The sequence below is a fragment of the Phodopus roborovskii genome, unplaced genomic scaffold (genome assembly GCF_943737965.1).
Source record: "Phodopus roborovskii unplaced genomic scaffold, PHOROB, whole genome shotgun sequence".
NCBI classification, from domain to species: domain Eukaryota; kingdom Metazoa; phylum Chordata; class Mammalia; order Rodentia; family Cricetidae; genus Phodopus; species Phodopus roborovskii.
The window spans coordinates 11,265,426-11,290,967 of NW_026125278.1; the positions used below are offsets into that span (position 1 = coordinate 11,265,426).

Consider the following 25,542-nt stretch of genomic DNA (forward strand, 5'->3'; position numbering starts at 1 on the left):
CCAATGGAAGGAGACAGGCACCCTACCCAGCAGTCTCCTCCATCTGACCACTCCTCACTGCGCTAACTATGCTAACTCCTCTTCCGCCGGCTGCTTGGCCGCTGATGTCTCTCATGGAGCTCTGCTTTCTGTCCTTCGTCTTCACTCTGAATACATTTGTTTCTAGAGTGTTTGCTCATCCATAAAGCCCTTCTAGGCTTCGGTTCTAGGGCCCGCCGGCCTCACATTTCCAACTAAACTGTCTCACAGATTTCAAGCACATTAGACTCCAAACTGTCACCATACTTCCCTGTCCCCTACCTAAATCTTTCCTGCAGTATATACTTACTTATATGGTTTTTCCCATGTTAATTTTTCCCTTTGTAATAGACAGAAAAGGAGGTTTGTGGTGACATATTTTTTATGATTTATTAGAGCTTGCCTGAGGGTTCAGAAAGCAAAGTCAGCCACAAGCCATAGAAGCCAGGCACACACCTTTAATCCCAGCAGCCAGAAGCTTGAAGGTAGTGTACCTTTAATCCTAGGACTCAGGTCGAGGCCACCCAGATCTACACTAGATTGATCCAGCCCTAAAGAGAAACGGCTCACACAAACATGATCTCAGCACCTGGGATCAGATGCCTTTAATCCCAGCATTAGGGAGGTATGTAAGACATGAGCAGGGTTTCAGTATCAGGCATTCATTCTCCAGCCACATTGAGAATAGGAACGCCCCAGCCCTGTTAGAGGTGAGAGCTGCTTTGCTTCCCTGACCTTCAGAATGAACCCCAATATCTGCCTCTGGGTCTTTTATAAATTCGTGTTACACTTCCCACACTATCCTAATCTAAAAGAATCCCAAGCCACAAACCTGAGGGTCGTTATTTGCAATGTCTCATTCCTTTACCTCTGCATTCAATGGCTTTGCATTCCAACCTTTTTAACATGCAGAAATACTAATAAACATTCAACAGTCTCTAAATGAAAGTTCTATCTTGGGCTGAGGAGGTAGCTCAGTTGTAGGGTACTTACCTAGTATTCCTTGGGATTGGTGCCAAGTCCTGGGGAATGGAAGGAGGGCATGCTCTATGGCATTTGTCTATCTCTAAGGCGTAAATCACCCATTACTCTAACAACCTTAAGCAGCCAAGCTGATGCTCCATGGTGGAGCTGGGAAGAGATTCCTGCCCACAAATGATTCCTGCACACCCTTGTGTGCTCCTCCAAGCCATTTCTCCTCTCCAGCCTTAATTCTGGACTCTGTCTTCTCCACAGATAACACAATATGAGCTTTCTGGTTTCCTGACTTCAACCTCAAATCCCATCTGCTCATCTGATACAGTCTCCACAAAGCATTCTGAAATCCAGAACCCACCATTGCTACTGTCCCCTAAACCCTGGCCTTCCGCGGGCCACTCTTTGATAACTCGGCTGGGTCTTCCTGAGTCTTTGTTTCCATGCCCTACAGCACCTTCCACCCAACCTTCTCTTTCCAGCACACTGATGTGTGCACAACGGTCTTCCACACTGAGTCATTGTACCTGTTCCCTAGGACGCCACTCTCCAATATGTGCACTGAGCAAGCAGCTGCTCACCTCTCAAATGCAGCTCAAAACCCTTCCCTCAGAAGCTTTCCCTGGACTGAAATACGGAACATTTGCCTACTGTTACAAGGCCCAATTGAATATCAGGACCCGCCCCTCCCAGAGTTTTCCTACACACCTTACTCCCACTTCTAGTGTATTTAGTGTATTTAGTTCCTCAACACCCATTGTTCAATTGATTTATTTTCATATTCATCTCCTCTCACGAGACAGGAGCTTGCAGATCTGGATCTTAGCATATACCAAGCACATGATAGAGAGATGGCTATCAATAAATGGTGAAATCATTGTCTAGCATCCAAACCCAGCAGACATGAATGGCTCAGTAAGTACCTACTGAACGAAATGTACCAGTATGCTCTTGCCATCTATCAAGATAGGATAAATGCTCAAATATTAGTGTATTCTAGATTGCTAGAGATTCCGAGATCTTCATCTATAGTCCAAGAACAGGAAATCTAATGTTTTTTGCCTTCATCTCTCTATGGTGGTTTGAATAAGAACGACCCCCCCCCATGGGTTCATTCATTTGAATTAAGTAGGGAAGGGCACTATTTGAAAGGAGTAGGTGTGGCCTTGTTGGAGGAAGTATGCTACCAGGGATTTGCTCCAAAAGCCCAGGCCCAGCCCAGTGGCTCTCTGTTCCTACTGCCTGTGGATGTGAGTGCAGAATTCAGCTACTGTTGCCTGAATGCTGCCATACTTCCTGTCCTGATGATAACAAACTGAACCTCTGAAACTGTAAGAAAGGCCCAATTAAATGCTTTCTTTTTTAAGAATTGTCATGGTCAAAGAGGCTGAGAAAGAAATCAGAGAAACATAACCCTTTACAATAGCCACAAACAACATAAAGTTACCCCAAGATAACGCTTACCAAACAAGTGAAAGACCTATATAATAAGAACTTTGTGTCTTTAAAGAAAAAAATTAAAGAAGATACCAGAAAATGGACAGATCTCCCATGCTCTTGGATAGGTAGGATAAACATAGTAAAAATGGCAATCTTGCCAAAAGCAATCCACAGATTCAATGCAATCCCCATTAAAATCCCACCACAATTCTTCACTGAACTTGAAAGGATAATAATCAACTTTATATGGAAAAACAAACAACCCAAGATAGCCAAAACAACCCTGTATAATAAAAGAACTTCAGGAGGCATCACCATTCCTGACTTTAAGCTCTATTACAGAGCTATAATTCTGAAAACAGCCTGGTATTGGCACAAAAATACACAAGTAGACCAATGGAATCGAATTGAAAATCCTAATATTAACCCACACACCTATGAACACCTGATTTTCAACAAAACAAAACAGCTAAAATTATACAATGGGGCGATGACAGCATCTTCAACAAATGGTGCTGGCACAATTGGATGAGGGTGTGTAGAAGACTGCAGATAGACCCATGTCTATCACCACGCACAAAACTCAAATCCAAATGGATCAAAGACCTCAACATCAATCCAGCCACATTGAACCTCTTAGAAGAGAAAGTAGGAGGTAACCTTGAACAAATTGGTATAGGAGACCGCTTCCTGAACATAACTCCAGGGGCACAGACACTGAGAGCAACAATTAATAAATGGGACCTTTTCAAACTTAGAAGCTTCTGTAAGGCAAAGGACACAGTGGACAAGACCAAACGGCAGCCCACAGACTGGGAAAAGATTTTCACTAATCCTATATCCGACAAAGGGCTGATCTCCAAAATATACAAAGAACTCAAGAAACTAGTCAACAAAACACCAAACAACCCTATTAAAAAATGGGGTACAGAACTGAAGAAAGAATTCTCAATAGAGGAACTCAAAAAGGCTGAAAGACACTTTAGAAAGTGCTCCATATCCTTAGCTATCAGGGAAATGCAAATTAAAACAACTTTCAGATACCATCTTACTCCTGCTGGAATGGCTAAAATTAGAAACACCAATGACAACTCATGCTGGAGAGGATGTGGAGAAAGGGGAACACTCCTCCACTGCTGGTGGGAGTGCAAACTCATACAGCCATTTTGGAGATCAGTATGGCCGTTCCTCAGGAAAATGGGAATTAGTTTACCACAGGACCCAACAATCCCCCTCTTAGGCATATACCCAAAGGATTCACATCCATGCAACAAAGACATCTGCTCAACTATGTTCATAGCAGCACTATTTGTAATAGCAAGAACCTGGAAGCAACCTAGATGCCCCTCAATTGAAGAGTGGTTAATGAAGATGTGGCACATCTACACAATGGAATACTACTCTGCAGAAAAAAATAATGGTATCTTGAAATTCTCAGGCAAGTGGATGGCACTTGAAGAAACCATCCTGAATGAGGTAACCCAGTCACAAAAAGAGGAACACAGTATGTACTCACTCATATATGGATTTTAGACCTAGATCAAAGGATCACCAGCCTATAATTCACACCACCAGAGGAACTAGGAAACAAGGTGTATTCTAAGAGATTCATATAAAGTCCCTCACAGAAGGGGGAAGGGACAAGTCCCCCAGAGCACAGGGGAAGTGGGGGGGGCAGTGAATGAAGAGAGAAGTAGGAGAAAACGAGGGGAAGGAAAGGAAAACATGTGTGACCAGGAAGATTGAGTCCAGGAGAGAGAGAAAGAGAGAGAGAGAGAGAGAGAGAGAGAGAGAGAGAGAACATAAAAGAGGGAGCCAATATTGTTTGAAGAGAAAACTGAACCTAAAGAAAGGTCTAGAGACTTACAAGACTGCTGCCAACTAACAATTTGAGCTTCCGTGGAAAGGCTACCATAAATGCCTTTACTGGATAGTGAGATCAACAACTAACTTATCCATGGAGCCCTCATCTAGTACCTGTTGGAAACAGAAGTAAACACCCATACCTAAACACTGAGTCAATCTAGAACCCAGATGCAGAGGGAGAGGACAAGACCAGGCTGCAGAAAAACACAGAGACAGCTGACCTGAACAAGGAAGAGCTAACAGGCCCCCAGACTGATAGCTGGAAATCCAGCATGAGACAGACTCGGGCCCCCCGGGCCCCCCTGAATATGAGTCTCAGCCAGAAGGACTGAGCAGTCTAAGAGGCCTCAGACAGTGGAGACAGGATGTATCCCTGGTGCACAAAAGGACCTTGCGAACACATTCCCCATGGAGGGATAACTGCCTTAACCTAGAGACAGGAGAGAAGCCCTAGTCCCTACTTCACATGACCTGTCAGATCTACATGACCCCAACTGGATAGCATTCCCCTACATATGGAATTGTGGTGGGGGGATGGGAGGGGAGGGTGGTTAGAGTGCATGTGAGAGGGCAGAGAGGGTAAAAGGGAAGGAAGGAGGGAGGGAGAGAGAGGGGAGGAGGGAGAGAGGGAGGGATGGAGGGATGGAGGGAAGGAGGGAGGGAGGGAGAGGGAACTGGGATCGACATGTAAAATAATAAATTAAATAAAAAAAAAAGAAAAAAAGAATTGTCATGGTCATGGTGTCTTATCACATTAACAGAACTGTGACTAACCAATACATACATACATACATACATACATACATACATACATACATACATAGGGGAAGAAAGAAAAGAAACCTGAGTTCCTCCCCTAAATCAATAGCAGCTATAGAAAACACGGGAAGGAAGGAAATACACAGATGATAAATCTTAACCAAGAAAACGGGAGAAGCCTGACCCCATAAGTGCCTGCCTGCCTGCCTGACAAAGACATCCTGGGGAAAAGCCGGAGAAGGAACAAATAACTTTACCTTTATTCCAGAGGTAAAAGCGAGGCGCCAGAGTGCAGGGTCAGAAGATGGCAGAGAAACAAGGCTTCCTTCTGAGAGACCCCCAGGCTCAGCCCACTGAAGGGAGAAAACCCCTGCAGACCATCAGCTTACAAAGTAAAACCCAGCCAGCGTGCCAAGATCCACCTGCATACTGCCCAACCCCCACACCAACAGAATGTGGTCTCTAACTCAGTACATTCCTGTCAGAAAAGTCCTGCCTGGGGGCTTCCTCGGTTTGTCAGTGGATGCCATCAGCCCATGCAGCAAGGGACAGAAGGTTCAGAAGTACTAGGCACAGAAGTGTATTTATTACAGGTCTCCGAACCTGAAGGAGGAAAAGGAAGTCTAACCCTAGAACAGCAATGACTAAGCACAGTGACCCCAGTAACCAGCAATGCACACCCAAATTAAGGGTGTGAACAAGGTCCACATAGACGCAGGGACCCCAAGGGTATCCCGTGTATGCAGCAGCCGCTATGAAGGCATGTGCCTGTAATTCCAGCACTTGGGAGGGAGGAGAAAGGTCGGGAGTTCAAGGTCATCCTCCAATATACAGTGAATTTGAAACCAGCTTGGGCTACAAAACAAAAATAGCCCAACAACAAAAGTGTGTACAATAGGGAAAAAAAAAAACAGATAAAGATTAATTCAAAGACAGATTATGTGGTTGAGACAAACATAGGAGGAATTTCTACTCTTGAGTTATACAGAGAACAGCTTTGATTTCATGCATCTGAGAGGCACCTACTCCCAGCGGTGTAAAGAGCAAAGGCAGTAGAGCCACGTGGAAAGGGGCCGCTGCACAGGGACCTGACACCCCACCCCATGCCTTCTTTAAGAGAAAAATGGCATGGCAGCTCCTGCACCAGTCTGGGAGCGCCACTGCTAGCTCCTACCGTGGCCCCTGAGAGGCAATGCGACCACCAGCACCCTCCTCTCCGCCTTCCAGTGGAAGTGCCGCCCACATGCAACACAATTCCCATCGCAGGGTCGAGTGGGAACAGAGAACGTCCTAATTCCACAGATACAGAGGCAATCTGTCACTCACTGGAGGGGGAAGGGAACACAAGGTTTTTCCACTGTTATCCGTAGCTGCCTTGAGGGAACATTAGAGAGGAGTTCGGAGAAATATTTGTGTTATGTGGGGATCAGCAGGAACACAGGGTGTGGGGGCAGGGGCGGGGATGAGTCAGGACGGGCCCAGAGGATTCTGCCCAAGATATTTTAGCCCTGGGGTGCAAGCCCCCATCTGGCTTGTTAAAATAGTGCTGGGTAGTGAGAGACGCTGGTACAGCCTCACATCCATGAGATGGGCCTGGAGGTTTGAGCGACAGTTGAGAGACAGCTGCTGTAGAGATGTGACGGGAAAGAGGGAGTCATCTCATGAAACCCTGAACTCTAAATGTCGAGGGAGAACGTGTTTGAACAGGCTGTGGAACCGTGGAGGACTGTGTTAGATGCCTCTCCGCGGCCGCTTGGGTCCCTGGAAGGCAACAGTGGTTTGAAGAGCTCCATCAGGAATCTCCCTGCTCATCCAGGACAGCCAAGGCTATACAGAGAATCCCTGTCTCTTCTCAGGAAGGAAGGAAGGAAGGAAGGAAGGAAGGTGGGTGGGTCTTTTATGGGGGATTTTCTTCCCCTTTCCATGGCTGCTTTCCTTCTAAGCAATGCCGTCTATGTCTGTGTTCTTCACCAGGACAGCGGTTGAGATGACATGCTGGAAGCTCATGGCCCCACAGGACAGTACGCTGACTCCTGGATAAACAACAGGAAGAACCCAGTTTCTCTTGGTCTGTCTCTCTCTCGCACACACTCAACTTACCAAATGCCTTCTTTGGTTCTATTAGCTGCAAAGTAAAGACTTCCTCCTTTTTCATCTCCTTCAGCTTCTTCGCGACTTCATAGTGACGCCACCCAACAATATTTTCTCCATTTATGCATTCAATATGGTCCCCCACACAGATGGTTTTCACTGCGTCAATGGTGCTGCCCTCTTTAATTCTCTGAAAGAAAGAGAACCAGCGTTGCGATCAGTAGAACTGTGTGGCATTTCTTCTCGCACTCGTGAGACACTTCGTGCTGACACATTTACAATATGGCCCAACGCTCGCTTACACACAGAAAACAAGCAAGAAAGAATGCACATTCCTTCTCCACCCATTCTTCATCTTCCTCCCATTCAGAATCCAGCTAGCTCACAGCACCATCTCCTTTAGAAATCTTTTCCTGACATCCTCCAACCCAGGCCCCTAAGAAGGGGTGAGGCAAGAGCCTCTTCCCACACACATACACACAGGCTGGAAGAAAGCATCAGACTCCCTGCAGATGCAGCTACAGGCAGGCAACTGTGGTGCCCGCAACCAAGGACATCCTCTGGAAGAACAGCAAGTGTTCTTGGCCGCTGACACATTCCTTCTGCTACATGGATATAAGTTGTTTTCTTTATTTCCTTAATAATTTCAGCAAGAGACCCATAGAGCTTAAGCTGTCTAGCAGCTTTGTGTTTAAATCTGTTGCAATCTTTTTTCATTTTTATTACATTTATTTGTGTGTGCGCGCGTGCACTCGCCATGGCAAGCATATGGAAGTCAGAGGACAACTTCCAGGAGTCGGGGTCCCGAGGGCTAACCTCAGCTCATTCAGGCATGGCGGCAAACACTGTTCTTTACCTGCTGAGTCATCTCATCAGCCCTATTGCCGTTTTGATTTTGGTTTTTAAAGACATGATCTCTCTATGCTGGCCTCGAACTTATAATCCTCCCGTCTCTGGCTCATAATGGGATTTCAGATCTCTTCCACCACACCTACCCCATTAAATTTTACTTCTCTACAGTGCAACTGTCATGCAGAGTTTCACGGTGAGGTGTAAAATCCATTAGATGGCACCAAGCATTCCAAAGGGACTTTAGGGAAAGAAACTCCTGAAAACCAGCTCGGAGCCCTGCAAACTCTTCCCAGCAACGAGGAGGGGAACAAAACAAAGCTCAAAAGTCCTTCGTGTCCTCACAGGCCAGGCGGGCCAGGAGCTTGGCTGCTTTGTTCCAAAGGTGTATGCACCCTACCCTTACCAGGTAGAGGTGCGTCACCCTGTCTGTCTGATCATCAGGTGGCAGACTTGAGCAAAACCAGAAGCAGCCAACATCTCCACAAGGCTGCCATCAGGAAAACGTTTAAAAAGATGGTGCTTAGGAAGATAAGCATATTTTAACTGTATTATTGTACACCAGGTGAACGATAGCTTTCGTTTTACTTCTAGATTCTAAAAACAGTACTACAATTTTTTTTTTGTGCTAGTACTTATCGACCCCCTACATAGAAACGGCAAGCTAATCCCCATTTAAATAGCTCTCATCTATTACTACAGACAAAAAGTAGTGAAAGCGGAAGCTTCCAAATCTGACTGGAATTCATCATCTCGTGCATATCTAACAGAAGCAAGCATGGTCACCGCAACACACAGCTTAAACGTTGCCGGTTCTGCCCGGCAGTGGTGCACACACTTTTAACCCCAGCACTCAGGAGGCAGAGGCAGGTGGATCGCAGAGTTCGAGGCCAGCCTGGTCTACACAGCACATTCCAGGACAGCCAGGGCTACACAGAGAAACTCTTGAAACCATCCCCCACCCCCAAATAATCTACAGTTTCTAAACTGTTTCAGAAAAAAAAAAATTAAACTAAAGATTTTCCTTCTAACGGGAAAAAGAAACTATTAAATACACTGGTAAATAACTGCTCTTAAAGTCACCATGAGATTTGAAATCTGCATTTAACTTTGAATTTTTTTTTATTCTAATTGATGTCTTCCTTGATATACCTGGAGCCTATTTTCTCCTCTCTTTGATCAATTATATCAAACAAATTTCAGAAACTTCATACATATCTTTAGTTTTTTCAGCACATGTAATTGTATTTAAAATAATGGAATACATACACTTAATCAGATAAAAGAGGTGAAGCATGACCCTTACCTGTGAGTGGTCAGGGTGCTAGAGAGACACTGTCCCCTCACCCAGTCTGTAAGAAGCTAGAAAGGTCGCCAGAGAGCACCCAGGCACAGGAGGAAAGCAGGGAGAGGCCCAGGCGGCAGCCAAGGAGTCCACGCTGCTGTGAGAACAGAGTGAATCGGGGATCAGGAAGAGAAAATGACAGTGACCCCGAGAAGAGACGCAGTAGGACGAGGGTTGTTTCGTGTGTGATCTGAGCCGACCTCTAAGCGAACAGAGCAAACACTGGGGTGCTGGATGTGCCAGTTAGGGCTCTTCTGCGATAAAACACCAGGGTCAAAACACCAGGAATGACAGCGCACGTCTCTAATCTCATTACTCTGCAGGCAGAAGCAGGAGCATTTCTGCGTGGGCTACCTGGGCTACATAAAGAATCCCAAGATAGCCAAGGCCGCGTCTCTCAAAATCAAATCAAAACAGAAACAATGAGCAAGAAAGAGTGTATTCAGTTTACATTCCCTGGGCCACTGCCCATCGAGGGAAGCCAAGGCAGGAAGTATGTCAGCAGCCAGGAGCCAAGAGCTGATACAGAGGCCGTGGAGGATGCCGCTTACTGGATGGGTCCTCATGGCTTGCTCCGCCTGCTCTTTTACACAGCCCAGGACCACCTGCTCGGGGATGGCAGTGTACAGTCAGCTAGGCTCTCCTTCATCAATCATGAATCAAGAATATGCCCCAAAGATCTGACGAAAAGCAATCTCATAGAGGCATCTTCTCAGTGTGTCAAGCTGAAAAACGAGCAAACAAAACACCAAGCAGAATCTTGGGGCTGGGAAAGACAGCTCAGACTGTGAAGTGTTTGTTAGTTGTACAAGCATGGAGACCTGTGGGTATCTAACCCCAGCTCTGTAAAGGCTGGGGTAAGATGATGCCTGGGGCTTCCTGGCTAGCTAGTCCAACTGATCGATGAGCCCAGACCCCAGGGAGAGACCCTATCTTAGGAAGGTGGTCCATAGCTCCTGAGGTACACCACATATAGCTGTGGACATGTGAACAATTTGTTTTAGTTTAAATGAAGTGCCAAAGGATATAAACTTCTGAAATGCAATGTGTTTTAATAATCATACAGTAACTGAACAGAGATTAACATTTCTCAGCTTATTATCTAGTCCTTAGGATCAAGAAGTATGAAAGAGAAACATTATTTGCTCATGCTTCTTGAGCCATTTGTATTGTTCAATATTTGCTTAAGAATCTAAAGAATTTCTTCTCTCATCTAGTTTTGGAGACTAATGCTGCAAACGGCAAAGAAGACCTATCTATCTAATCTGGGCCCAGGCTGGCGGGGAGCAAGCCACAGTAGCAAGCCACAGTGATCCTCCTGACTCCTGACTCTAAACGTATCTCCTCACTCTCATTTGTGATTTATGAAAGAAAATACAGTACACAAATAATGAGATGACAAACCCTGTATCTCTTCCAAAGTGGTCACCTAAGGAGCTGTCATCACTTGATAATTTCCCCGCTCCAAAGGGCATGGCCTGTCTCTCAGCATAAAGAAGCATTAGAAAATAGCAGGGCAGAGGCCTCAGTTCAATTCCCGGCACCCACATGGCATTTACAAGCATGTGTAACTCCAGTTACAGGTGATCTGACACCTCCCCCTCCCCCCACCTCTGAGAACACCACACACTCACCTGGTGCACAAAGGTATCTACAGAAAAAATACCCAAACATATAAATTTTATTTATTTATTTATTTATTTATTATGTACACAATGTTCTTCCGGCATGTATGCCTGCAGGCCAGAAGAGGCCACCAGATCTCATTATAGATGGTTGTGAGCCACCATGTGGTTGCTGGGAATTAAACTCAGGACCTCTGGCGTCCTGTTAAAACCAGTGCTTTTAACCCCTGAGCTATCTCTCCAGCCCCCATAATTTTTTTTTTTTTTTAACCAAGGAAAACAATAGATTAAAGCGAAGCCTACCAGAAACTAAGGAATTATTCCAGAAGCACATATTAACTAATGGAAAGCTTGCACAGGGACTTACCAGAGGGAGGGGATGTGTAGAAGGTAACCAAAACTGAAGTGGGCTAGAGACGAGTTTTTCTTGCTTTTGTTTGTTTGTTTGTTTTGTGGTGAGACAAGAGTTGGTTTTAAACTCTCTACATAGCTAAAGGTGACCCTGAACTGCTAATCACTGTTTTTACCCACTGAGGGTTGGTATTATAAGCATGCGCCTCTGTGCCCAGTTTTAGGGTGTGCTGGGGACAGGCTCTACCCATTGAACTACATCCCCAGCCCTGGGGAGTCAAATCAGTTTCACAATTGTACTAAGGTTAGGTGTAGCATAAATGTCTTTGTTCTTAGTAATTACACTCTGTAATTAGGCATAAAAAAGGATGACTATAGATAAAAACACAGTTATAAATGCATACAAAAACACAGCACATTAGCAAATACTAAAAACTAGACATTTGTGTAGATGACAGATAAAGCTACTTTTATAATTATATTTTCAATTTTTACAATTTATAAAATTTTTATCATCTTTATTTTAAAGTACACAATACGCTGGCTTTCTCCTTTCTTATCTTGCCCTCTGTCCCCAAAGGACTAGTGACTAGTACTCTGAGGCAGGCGCATGCTTGACAAGACATTTAAAAAAAAAAAAATAGAAACAGCAGCTTTGAATGTCAGAGGCTAACATCTAAGGCATCCACACACGTTTGCGAAACTCCCTAGCCCTGCCCTGCAGACAGCAGGCAGGCTCTGCTGCCGGTGCCCGGTGTCCTAAACTTGCCCTGGACTATCCCTCAAGCCTTCCCCAACGCAAGGGTTTTCCATTCGCTCAGCCTCCAGTGCATTCCTAGCTTCCGCAGACGCAAAAATAGCCATTTATCAAGCGGGCAGTCAGAGCAGCGTCCACAGCTAACGTGGCATCCCTGCAACTATTTCTTTAACGGTGACTGCGCATCAGCAAAGAAAGGCATAAACGAGTCTGTGTTGCACAAGTCTTAGCTGTCACTAAGACTTAGCTCGGTGCATAGAAATGCTAGCTCTAGAGTCAGACCTCTTGTGTTCAAATCCTGAACCCAGCTACTCATATAATTTTGGCCAAGCTCTTTAACCGTCCAGACCCTATCTTTGCGCTGTGAAATGGAGACTGGTCACATCGCCTATCACAGACAGGTCGCAAAGACACCACACACATTGCCAAAGACAAAGATGGCAGAGTAAATAATGCATGATTCTATAAATGTCAAGAAGCAAATGGCAGCAGATGTCACTTTTCAGGACAGGTATCAACTGGAAGGGCAAAAAGAGCCTTCAGGGTGGCAGAGATGCAGAGCCTGTGGATACCAGCGTCCGTAAGTGAACGTTCGTTCGTTAAGCTGTAGAACGTCTTAAGAAATGCACTAGACTGCAACATAAAAGCAAATTTAAAACGACGTAGGGCTAATAAAATAAGATTGATGTGAAAATGGGAGATAGATCCGTTGGAAAAGGTGCTTGCTGTGAGAGCTTAGATCTCGGCACCCACACAAAGAGCCAAGCACGCATCTGTAATTTCAGCAATGGAGAGGCAGAGACAGACAGACCTAAAGCACTTGACAGCCAGCCTAGCCTGATCAGCGAGCTGTAGCTCAGCGGAAGGAAGGCCTTCTCTCAAAAAATGAGGTAAGTGACTGAGGAAAACCAAGCTCTGGCCTCCACACACATGAACACATATACAGGCACCTACACACCCATGTGAACATCGACACGAACACAATTAAACGCATAAAATTAAATCAAGACAGGGTCATTGTGAAGGTTAAACAAAACAACATGCGAAGTGACTAGTGTTGGATGAGCATTCCATACAAGTTGACTGCTATAACGGGCAGCCAACTCTGAGGCAGGAGGATCACTTGAGCCCAGTTCATGAATGCCCTGGGCTACCTGGCAAGACACTGTCTCAAGAGAACATTCAAGAATTGTCTGTACTGGACATGCAGAAATAGTTCCTTGGTCTCCAAGCAATATGACACAATAACCATTTATATAGATGTCATAAGTTATCTAGAGATGCTTTAAGCTATGCAAGAGGGTACATGTAAGTTATATAGAAATGCTAGCCTTTTGTATCAAACAATTGAGCAGGCACAGATTTTAGCATGCACAGGGGTTCCTGAACCAACCCACACCCCTCTCCCCACACCCCCTCCCCCATACTCCCTAGCCCCCTCCCCCTCCCACACACACACAGGTAAGGAGAGAGAGCTACACTCATTACAGCAGAATTTTTACTTCTTAGCTGTCCTCATTTTCATACTATTTTAAACGTGCTTACAACTCTGCATTACTCTTTTTGTATTTATACAAAAGAATTCCACTGTTCAGATCATTCTGAAGAGCTTTTTGAAAGAAACCTGTGCCGTTAGAAGTAACATTAATCACTGGAAATCTTCCCGTACGTCCTTGGAGATACACAAGCAAGGCGACTTCTGCGAGAAAAGGGAAGGAACAAGGGTCAGGCCTTCATTCCCAAGAAGTTCTAAAGTATAGAGGATGTTTAAAGCAAAGGGAAGAATCTCAAAAGGAGTGCAAAGGAATTGCTATCTCCAAATGTTTTTTAAATGACAGAGAAATGTCGATCTGTGACCCCAGATGAACTACCTAGCACTCCCTGAAGATAATTTCTAATCCTCTTTGACCTAGCAGTTTGCTTAACTGGGCCACCCCATGGTTTCTTTTTTCAAAACCTTACCTTGATGAAGGCGTAGCCGACGCCGTTATCTGTGATGGTGAGTCCAAGAGAGTCCTCTGACTTATAGACGTTTACTTCCTTCCTTATTCCTTTCACATGAGCAAATATGAAATCCTCGAGACCCAACTGCCCGCCTAGGAGCTTTTCCATGTCGATTCTGGGTGTGTTTAAAGTACAAAATAAGATCTGCAAAGAGAAGAGACCTTTCAGGTCAGTCTGGTCTTTAGTGAACTTATTCAAAAATGGTCCTCGATATGCAAAGTAAAGGTCTCTGTAATAACGTGAGTGAGTAAGTTGGGTAGGTGGGTAGGATTTGAGGCAACATTTCCCTATGTTAACATTAGACAACATATACTGAATATTCTGAAGACCCTAGCCTAAGTCATTTATGTCCACTCTCTCATTTAACCATCACAACGAGTGTATACAGAACATTGCTATCCCTTAACACAGACAGGAAATGGAGACTTAGTAAGATAATTTGCTTAAAAATCACAAAGTCATCACTTGTCAAAGCCAAGGATCTGACTTCAGTTCTCATCAGCCTCAAAGTGGTTTAAATTAGGTGTCCTACTGGTTCTAATGCCAGAGGTCTTGAAATGCACGAGCATTATAGTGGGGCACAGACAAAAGGAGAGTGTGTGTAAAAACCAACAAACCACATTTTTAAATGAGAGGCATTTTATTTCTTTTGCATCATAGTGCTTGCCTCAAATGCAGACAGAGATCTGCCTGCTCCTGCTTCCCGAGTATTGGAATTAAAAACAGGGGCCACCTCTTCATGGCCCTCTACAGACAAGTACAGGTTTCTTTACAAAAAGAAATTGCGTCGTTCAGCTACGTTTGCTTTGCTCCTATGCTCATTTGTAAAACACCAAGGTTATTACTTGTTACTAACGGGCTCAATGCCCAGCATAGTAAAGGGGGTACAATTTAAATAGTAGATGAAATGTTTTAGGAATAGAGCCAGGCGTTGGTGGTGTGCCTTTAATCCCAGCAGAGGCAGGGATCTTAGTGAGTTCGAGGCCAGCCTGGGCTGCATAGTGAAACCCTGAGGGTTGGATGGTAAATGCTGAAGTTTAGGATACATCCAGAGTTCTTACAAAAATCAGTAAGGGATTATGCATAAGAAGTAACTTCACAAACCAACAAGTTCTAAGGGCCCTGCACTACTGTTCCCGTAAGGCAGACACGTTCTGAATAACATTTGCAGCTACACATGACAGCTTCTTAAAATGCAGGGTCTGGGTGGAAGAACTAGGCATCACTTGCTTCTAAAGGTCAGAACCTGGATAAATTTCATTTCCCCCATAAACCGCATGTGATGGCTATTACTGGTTGTCAACTTGACTGCATAGGGAATAAGTAAAAGTCCAAGCTGCCAGGCACACCTTTGAAGGCCTTTTAGTCAACTGGATCCACCTCAGGTAGGAAAATCCACCGTAAATCCACAGCCCTTGAAGTTAGAATCTGGGCCACGCCTTCTCGTGGCGACCTACGCAAAGGACAAGGAAGAAGGAAGCTTGTGCTCTTTGACTGTTGACCCTCGCTCTCACTTCACCAACATTAGAGCCCACGTCCTTGGGATTCCAAGCTGAAATATATTCTATCAGTTCTGTTCTTCTAGGTAACCCTAATACACCAATTATTCAATTTTTTAAACTGAAAGATAATCCGTGAACAGTATTCTTACTGTATATTTTTAAACTTCTAATTGCTACTTTCCCAGTATTTTAAAATTCCTAACACACTTGTTATTATTGATCATTGAAACCCACCTGGCTAGAACAGAGAAAGCCTGAACATAGAACGAGCAGATATAAACTAATGCACCATTTCCTTCCTATGGTGGCACCATTACACAGTCTGCAAAGACGGCTTATGGATGGCACAGAATAAATATTTGTCACTACTACTTCAGAAGGTATCTAGTCCATGGTCAGATGAACAAATCTCCAAAAACACATCGACATTATTTTTAAAACTCCAGGAAGTTCATTTCTAGCTCTCTTTTGTTCGATGCTTTCCTTAAACAGGAACTATGCTGGCCAAAGATTCTACATGTTCCAACAAGAAACGGAAAAAAAAAAAAAAGTTATGGTTTGTAGACCTAAAAGAGCATGGTTTGTGGATGTGTGTTTTTGGAAATAGATTCTTCTCTCATAAACACATCCTGATCACAGTCTCACCTTTGTTCACCTCCTCCCATCCCCCCTCCCTTCAGAAAAGAACAGGCCTCCAAGAGACAACCAGACACTACAAAACAAGATACAATAAGACAAGGTAAAATCCCTCACAATGAGGCTGGACAAGGCAACCCGACAGGAAGAAAAGTTCCAAGAGCAGGCCAAAGAGTCAGAGACTATTGTGGGTGTGGTTTTAAACGTAAGCAAATGAAACACTTATCTCCTGTGACTACCTACAATAGCAATACCCAAACCTTTCATATAAATGTCTTACTGCATCTCCATCTCCCCAATAACCTTACCTTCTTTGTATCCTTTACCTCAAGTGACATTGTAGAAATGTCAATGTCATTGTAGAAAGTGAAAAGGGGAAGTGGGTAGGTCTAGTAACCCTCCCTACTCTTACCTGGATGTTTTCACTCCACCATTACACGTAAGAAAACATTTGGAGTCTGTTCCTTCAGTTCGTGACTAGGTTTGACCTGGTCTACTCTCTCTCTCTCTCTCTCTCTCTCTCTCTCTCTCTCTCTCTCTCTCTCTCTCTCTCTCTCTCTCAGATTTATTTTTAATTATGCATATGCAGATGTGTCTGTGTGTACACATTTGAGTGCTGGTATCCAAAGAAATTAGAGATGTCTGGTCCCCCGAGAGTTAGAGAGCTACAAGTGATTGTGAGCCACATGATGTGGGTGCTGGGATCTGAACTCTGGTCTTCTGAAAGAGCATCAAGTGCTCTTAACCGCTGGACCATCTCTCCGGCCCTGGGCTGTTGGTATTGTCTAAGTTTCAAAGGTTGGTCTATATAGTGAATTCTAGGCCAGCCAAGACAATCTAATGACCCTATCTCAAAAGAGCAACAAAAAAGCCTTCCAAAAAGTTCAGTGTTTTCTGCCACATGTCTCCCCACACCTTAGTCACTGTTCTATAGATGTGAACAGACACCATGACTAAGGCAACTCTTATTAAAGAAAGCACTAAATTGGGGTTTGCTTACAGTTCCAGAGGCTTAGTACATCACCATCTTGGCTGGGACCATGGCAGCATGCAGGCAAGCTGTTGGAACAGTAGCTGAGAGCTACATCTTGATCCAAAAGCAGAGAGAGACTGGGCTTGTCATGTGCTTCTGAAACTTAAAACCCACTACTACTGACAGACTTCCTCCAAAAAGGCCACACCTCCTAATCCTTTTGATCCTTTCAAACAGTTCTACAACTGACAGGTGTGTTTGTTGGTTGGTGGGTTTTAGTTCAGGGTCCCAAGCATGCTAAGAACATGCCTCAAGGGCAGTTAAGTGGCTCAGGGGGTGAAGGTGCTTTCCATGCAAGCCTAACAACAGGACTTCAATCTCCAGAACCTACATAAAAAGCCAGATGCAATTCCTTGCATCTACAATCTCAGTATTCCTACACGGAGATGTGAGGCAAACAGAACCAGCCAGAAGCTACATACCCAGCACTTAGGCAGAAACAAGAGAGGCCCTGCCTCAAAGCAAGACAAAATAAGAGAATCAACTGTTGAACACAGGTGTCCTCTGGCTTCCACACACATGCTGCCTCCTAAAGTAATCTTTCAGAACATGCTGCCACCGAACTGTATCACCAACCTTGGTGTTCCATTTATTTTCCCCAGCTTAGAAAATAACGGCTCCGAGAGGAAAAGGAAGTCTTGCCTATGACCCAGCTGAGACGAACTGACTGCGATCTCTTTATCCTCCAACGCTTCTCCGAGAGCTAACATCTGCACAGGTCCAAATGCATTAGCAGTCAGATATGAAGGCAAGCATCCTGTGCTCTCAAGAGATAAGGACTTCAGCTCAGACCCAAAATCCTGTTCATTTGTCCAAGGTCAGAGTCATAACAAGAATTCAGACTTCAGCGTGTCTTTTCTGACTCATTGTACGTTATCTGTGGTATTAATAACATCCCTTCAGTTCTCAACGAAAAGCGTTTACATATCAGACTATGCACTGTACGCTGTGTGGAACTAAATAGTTTGTGTAGTAAATTATTCACTTCCAAAAAAGGAGAATGACAGCTTCCAAAAGGAATTACTTCTACATGGCTCTAAAAGTCACATACACTAGGCATTTTAACAAATACCAAAATACCACCAAAGCATGGTTACTCAATTTGAATTACAAGAATTGAGCTTTTTTTAAATGTTGCTTCTGGTAAATTTAAACTATTTACATTCGTTTCCTCATATTATAAACAGCCATTCCAAAATCTCATGTCTAGTATTTTCTCAATGTAAATCTCCAGTATTGTTTTAAATAATGCATCACTCTATATAAAAGGCCTTAATACCCGTAGTCACTAGAAACAGCTTCACGGCTTAGAAAAGATAAAAAAAAAAAAAAAAAAAAAAAAAATGGCAACAAGACAGACATTTAGAAATATGATACTGTATGCTTTATTTAGACCTGCGTGAGGATATTGTAGAATGCCCTGCCTCGAAGTGGCTAGAACTTTCTATAAATGATTCACTTCTAAATTAGCCTCCCTAGGTCAGCAGTGTCAAGCCGTAAGTGAAAAATGAATCACTCTCCGGTGATCCTTCCCCGGCCCAACACAAGTACCTTCCCCAGTGTTTCTAGTGACTAAAATAGTATGACAAAAGAGTCCTCTCCAAAAAATGAAAGTCAAATCCGTATTTTTAAACCACCAAATGACTTCCCAGAATAGTCAAAGGAACATATTTCTCTGCTATGAAGTCTAATCAAGGGAGCTATGTATCTAAGAATAGCAAAATCACTAGGCACAAGCAAAGGCTAAAGGGGCTGGGTTTTAATCTTGCCTGTGTGAACACAACCCAGACACTAACCCAACAAGTGAGACATCGCCCTCTCCCGCATTATCCCTGCAAGGAGAGGAGATAACTGAGCTTATTCCACCCGAGGAATGTAAGGTATTTGCCAATTTTAACACACCCTAAATCAAGTGATACTTCAATGTTTCCAGGCTTCCCAATCAACGTCTCCTGGATACAAAAGGTGAAGAAAAACACAGTCAGGCAAGGAGACTGGATCAGTAGTTTATGTCTTAGCACAGGGGGACAGCTTGTGAACTTGGCAAACTTGATGATATCTGTGAACTGAATTTCCCAGGCACATGAGCAAATCTGCACACAGGTGTAAAGATGGCCATTCCCCATTAAGAGAGTCTTTAAGCTAAATACCCCACCTTGTTCTGCAAAATGCTCATCAAGAACTGTGCTGACTCTGACCAGTAATACTTAGGATAAAATGTCTAAGAGCAGGTGACATTTAAAAACCACCTAAATGGGGCCTGGAGAGAAGGTTTAGCAATTGAACTTGCTGTGCTTAGAGGACGGGAGTTCAGTTCCCAGCATCCAAGTCAGAGAGCTTACAAACACCTCTAGTTCCAGCTCCTGGGATCCAATGCCTTCTTCTGGCCTCTGTGGGTTCCCGTATGTGTGTGACACACACTCACGTATATGCACTCACACACACTCACACGCACTCACACACATGCACTCATACACACTCATACATGCACTCACACACGCACTCACTCACACACACTCACACACATGCACTCACTCACACACATGCACTCACACACACACATACGCACACACACTCATACACATGCACTCACACACACTCACACACACATACGCACACACACTCATACACATGCACTCACACACGCACTCACACACACGCTAAAATAAGACCAGAATTAAGGCATGATGACACACTCAGATGTCAAAGTGGAGTGATAAGATGGTCCACTGCTACACTCTAGAACAGGAATTGTGACGGGAAGCTCTACTGAGGGAAGGGCACACTAGAGAAAGTCTCACAAAGAAAGGACAGAGGGAACAGGACCAAGACATTGAAAGATGTTAGAAGGTACTTTGGGGCTTCCTAGAAGAGTCTGGGAGGAGGTGGCCACTACCTCTGCCTCGGGAACTTTAATTGTTATTAGGAGGTTGGAAAATGTAAGAAATGAGCTGAGCGGTAGAGTGAGAGGCGGTGGCTAAACACACACTTGTTTTCCCTTATTGCAGACTATGTGTGAGGTTTCAGCTAGACGAGAGTTGCTCGGGGTTTGTTTGTTTGTTTGTTTATCGAGTCAGGGTTTCTCTGTATTGTTTCGGAGCCTGTCCTGGAACTAGCTTTTGTAGACCAGGCCTCAAACTCATAGAGATCTGCCTGCCTCTGCCTCCCAAGTGCTGGGATTAAAGGCTTGCGCCGCAGCCGCTGCCACCATCCCCCTCCCTCGTCCCCTCCCCTCCCCTCCTCCCCCCCTCCCCCACAAGTGGCAAGTTGCTCAGTTTTGACCCTCTTCTTGCTCAGGGATTGAGATCCATAGAACCAAACACTGGGGGAAGGTGAAAGCATGGACGGAAGTCTGGGGATGAGTAGGTTGAAGAAAAGCTCTCTGCTGGGAGTTGTTTATGCTTGCCTCCTGCTGCCCCTCTACCCTCCTCCCCTGTCCTCCGATCCCACCACACCCTCTGCTTGCCAGCACCGCCTCCTCTCTGCCTGTGAGATTCCCGGTACTGGGATGGGCAGAGCTTTTGAAGGAGAGAGGACCCAGTATGGTCAGAAGGCTTCCCGGAAGGCTGGCAGTTACTGCAGGGCTCCAAACTCAACCCACAAGAATGTGTCCCTACACCAGGGCCAGAACGGAGAGTACCAGGCCCTGGCACCAGGCTGGGCACGGACTCTGTGGCTGTGCTACCTGCTTCTATTTTTATGACCACACATGTTCCCTTCCTCCAGCGCTCCTCAGATGCCTGCGATGTGTAACCTTCATCACCGCTTTCCTTGAGAAGTGGAATGCGGCCACTCTGCTGCAAATGTACAACAAACTTCTTCACCTCCTGCCTTCCAGACAATTTGGTTATCATCAGGTTAACTTCTGGTCCAGGTTACCCTGTCTCAGAGTAATTGTGAGTGCTACCTCTCTTGCTCTCTGGATTATTGGCTGTGGGATCTATTTGTATGGTCTCCAGTTCATGGTTTCCTCTTAAGAGGACCAACAGGCCCGGCCCTATGTGAGCACACTGAGACTGAGACATGTATAAAAGGAAACTTCTGGTAAAGTGTCTCAGTGGGGAAACTCTTGCAGTACTGACGGCCTGAGTCTAATCCCTTGGGGAACCCTTGGGGAAAGGAAGGACAGACTTGGTGATGAGCATCTGAAATCCTAGCATCCAATAGCAAAATGAGGGGTAGAGGCAGGAAAATCTCCCGGGGCCAGATAGCTTGGCAGGAACAGTAAGAGAAACCCCTCCTCAACAAAATAGAGGCACAGAGCCATCTTCTGAACACTATCCTCTGGCATTTGCATGCCATGACTCTCGTGTCTGAAGAAGAACAGATGGACAGACAGACAGACAGACAGACACACACACACACACACACACACACACACACACACACCACCACCACCACCACCACACTAACAACAATAGTAATTTCTAATTAAAAATAAAGTCCTATTACTCGAGTGCTAGAGAAAGGCTGTACTTGAATTTCTATGTTCTATCACAAATAACCAACCCCAGACCCCTTGTCTGGATGTTCTGGGCCCATGATATGAAAATAACTACAAGATCCTAGGAGACTTGATGTGATGTAGGGAGAGCCAAAAAAAAAAAAAAAAATAGCTTCAGATGCTGAACATGGATGCATGCTTAGCAGAACATTTAGTACATTAGCAGAATTATAAGCTAAGAAATATCCCATCGTGTACCGTCTATGCTTCCCAGTAATACACAGAGAAATAACCCCAAACCCACCTCCCCGTCTGACCTCAAAGCCCATGCTGTCTGTCGCATCATGCTGACTCCCCACCTGTCAAGAACCTTGCAAACCTGTGCAGAAGTGCAGTAATCTGTGACACACACACACACACTCCAAGACATTGCAACCATGCGCTCTCCTCTGCTAAAGATATTCGTGTAAGGGTGGGACTGTGGTCCAGGGTTTGCCTGGCATGTGCCAGCCCAGGCTTCCTATTTCCAGCATCTACAGAAAGACCAGAACATTCCCTATGATAGACTCTAAAAGCCTGAATTCAGCGGAGGTCTCCTCCCTGTGGAAGGTATTGCCTGCAGGAGCCAGGAGTCCAAAGACGGTACTGAGGTGGGGGGCACCAACCACTAAAGGAATAGGTGAAAGCTGTGAGAGCTCTTGGTTGTCACAATGATCATGTGACACTGGCATTTGCGGGAGGTTTGGAAGGACTCAGAGATGCCACACAAACTGCCTGGCTTGGTGAAGAAATGAGTAACGTTCCAAATAAGTTTCAAGCGTCCTACCAGACATTCACAACGAGGAGGTGCAGAGCACATTTGTTTGAGCCTAGACTCTAATTCTGTGTTGCACGTGGAGAAAGTACCCTTTGTTCCGAACTCTCCTGGGCCACATTGACTATGCAAACCAAATGCTTTATGCAAATACTTACCAAGAATCATCCATTTGAGAAAATGAAGTCACTAAAATAACCCTACCCTACAAGTATTTCAGTCAGCTCCTGGTGTTCTATGTTGCCATAATTTTGAGTGTTCACAAATATTACTTGGCCCTTCTCTATTTTAAATTTTCATGGGAGGCCGGAGCAATGACTTGGAAGTCAAGAGCACTGTCTGCTCTTCCATACCCTCAGCATCCATGTGGCAGCTCACGACTTCCTGTAACTCCAGTTGCAAGGGATTCCAGGCCTTCTTCTGACCTCTTCAAGTACCAGACATATACCCAGTGCACAGGTACACATGCAGGCAAAACACCAGTACACATGAAATAAGATTAAAATTAAAAATGTCATGGGCCAGCAAAAATGTTCAGTGGGTAAGAACATTTGCCTCACAAGCCCTAGTTCAGTCCCTGGAATTCATGGCAGAGAGAAAATCAACTCCTGAAAGTTATCCTTCAACCTTCCTGTGCATATCATAGTGCACACACACACTCACATACACACACACTCACACCACACACACACCACACACACCATCCACACACTCACATACACTCACATACACACACACTCTCACACATACACATGCATCCTACACACACACATTCTCAAACATACACACAACACTATACACTCACACACTCTCAATACACACACACTCTCACACACACACACAAATACACCACAAACTCATAGTAAATTTAAAAGTGTCACATATGAAGACAAAGAAAGCTGAACATGGTGTCCCATAACTGTAATTCCTGCATTTGGGAAGTTTATACTAAATTACCACAAGCTCCTGGTAAGTCCCAGAGACAGACAGACAGAAAGGAAGGAAGGAAGGAAGGAAGGAAGGAAGGAAGGAAGAAAGAAAGAGAATATATCAACATTCGGTGGGATGTCATTCTATTGTTATTATCTCTAAACCCAAATATTCTTTTACTACATACAGGCACAAACACCTGATTTCTTCATTGTGTCTTCTAGTTTTTCCAAATATCTGCATGTTAAAAAAATATTTGGTTCTCTCTAATATTATGGTTAGTTAATATATTGTTTTAAATTGTACATATAAATAAAAAATGTTTAAAGTATTTCAGAGTGGTAAGGATGGTATCACATGTTTAGAATTAGATGAATTTGAGGATAAAGTTAAGAATCATTTATGGATCCAGATTTGGTATCACTCTAACCCTAACCCTAACCCTTAACCCTAACCCTAACCCCTAAACCTAACCCCTAAACCCTAACCCTAACCCCAACCCCTAACCCTTAAACCCTAACACTAACCCTAACCCTAACTCTAACCCTAACCCTAACCCTTAACCCTAACACTAACCCCTAACCCTAACCCCTAAACCCTAACCCCTAAACCCTAACACTAACCTCTAACCCTAACCTTTAACACTAACCCTAACCCTAACCCTTAACCCTAACCCTAACCCTAAACCCTAAACCCTAACACTAACCCTAACCTTTAACCCTAACACTAATCCCTAACCCTAACCCCAACCCCTAACCCTAACCCTTAAACCCTAACACTAACCCCAACCCCAACCCTAACCTTTAACCCCTAACCCCTAACCCCTAACCCCTAACCCCTAACCCCTAACGCCAACCCTAACCCTAGCCCTGACTCAGTACCTTAGCATCAGAGGCGGGTGAATATTTGTGAGTTCAAGGCCAGTAAGGTCTACCTAGTGGGTTACAGAACAGCCAGAGCTACATAGAAAGAGCTTGCCTTAAAAAAAAAAAAAAAGTCACTGTATAAAGGTAGAGAAAGCACTGTCTCTGAAGGAGAGGGCAGGTGACTCTGAGACACCTTGGGGCTGCACTGAAATTTCTATCCAAGCCTGAGGACATAACAAGACCTTGTGTTGTTCCGGGGGAGGGGTGGGAGGTGGGGGAGGGGAAGGGAGTGAATTGGCTTTGGACAGACACTTGGGATCTAAGGCGTTGCCCGGCAGTGTCTTGCGCACTTCACTTGTGAGCTCTAGTTGCCCACACTGTGAATCATGATCATTTCTAGAGGTTCTGGAAGGAATCGTCTCTTTAGATAAGATAGCAACAGCAGTCACGTTCTTCCTGTTTCTTAGTGTGGACGTACATCCCTTCTCCCACCCCGACTCACGCAGCCAGGAAAACCAAGCGAGGAAGTGGGGATAGGAGGAGGATGAAGTAACAAGGATGGGTAACTCCTAACTACAACCAGAACATGGGCTGATGTCAAATGAGGGGCATGGGGGAGGCTGGATCAGAACTGGCTCTGGGCCACCAAGGAAACGGCTCTAACACACATCAAATGGCCACCACGGCAGGAAAGCAACAGGCTGATACAGAACCACCCATCTCCTTAACCCTGACACCTGCCCCTCCAAGGCCACTTTCACACTGTAACTCAGGAACCTGTGACTTTTACAGACTGAGAAGTGGATCCTGGGTGTCAGCCACCAAATAAAAACAGCTGGGCCTGGCTGTCCTCACAAGTGCTTTATCCCCAGGGAGATTTTTATACACAACAAGGATGCTTCCCGGGTGCCTGAGTTCTTAGCCCGCTCAGCCACCAACAGAGGAGAAAGTGAACATCCTGCCCAGCCAGTTCTAAACCCCTTCCCGTTTTTTTCAGACATCCAGAAAAGCTGCAGGACCTTGTAGGCCGATTAAATAGAGAAATGTAGGTCAGTGCCTAGTCACTAGAACGATCAAACTCATAATCATGTTAGGTACATTCTCAAGGTCAAACACATACATTTTAGATAGAGAGGTGGTCCTCAGACACTTCAGAGACCTACAGAATATGGCATTTAAGATGTTTTAATAACACAAGGGGTTTTGTTTTTTGACAATGAGACATGTCTGTTCCTGG

At 44.8% G+C, this 25,542-nt stretch overlaps 1 protein-coding gene across 1 annotated transcript in view; it reads right to left on the reverse strand.

Moving 5' to 3' along the window:
* Gipc2 (GIPC PDZ domain containing family member 2) overlaps positions 1-25,542 on the reverse strand; it is a 71,425-nt gene that overhangs the window by 32,113 nt on the left and 13,770 nt on the right. Inside the window, exons 2-3 of the mRNA XM_051195441.1 lie at positions 14,039-14,224; positions 7,159-7,339 (exon numbers count right to left, since the gene is read on the reverse strand). Of these exons, the coding sequence (XP_051051398.1) occupies positions 7,159-7,339; positions 14,039-14,224 (367 nt within the window). The remainder of the gene's footprint in view (positions 1-7,158; positions 7,340-14,038; positions 14,225-25,542) is intronic.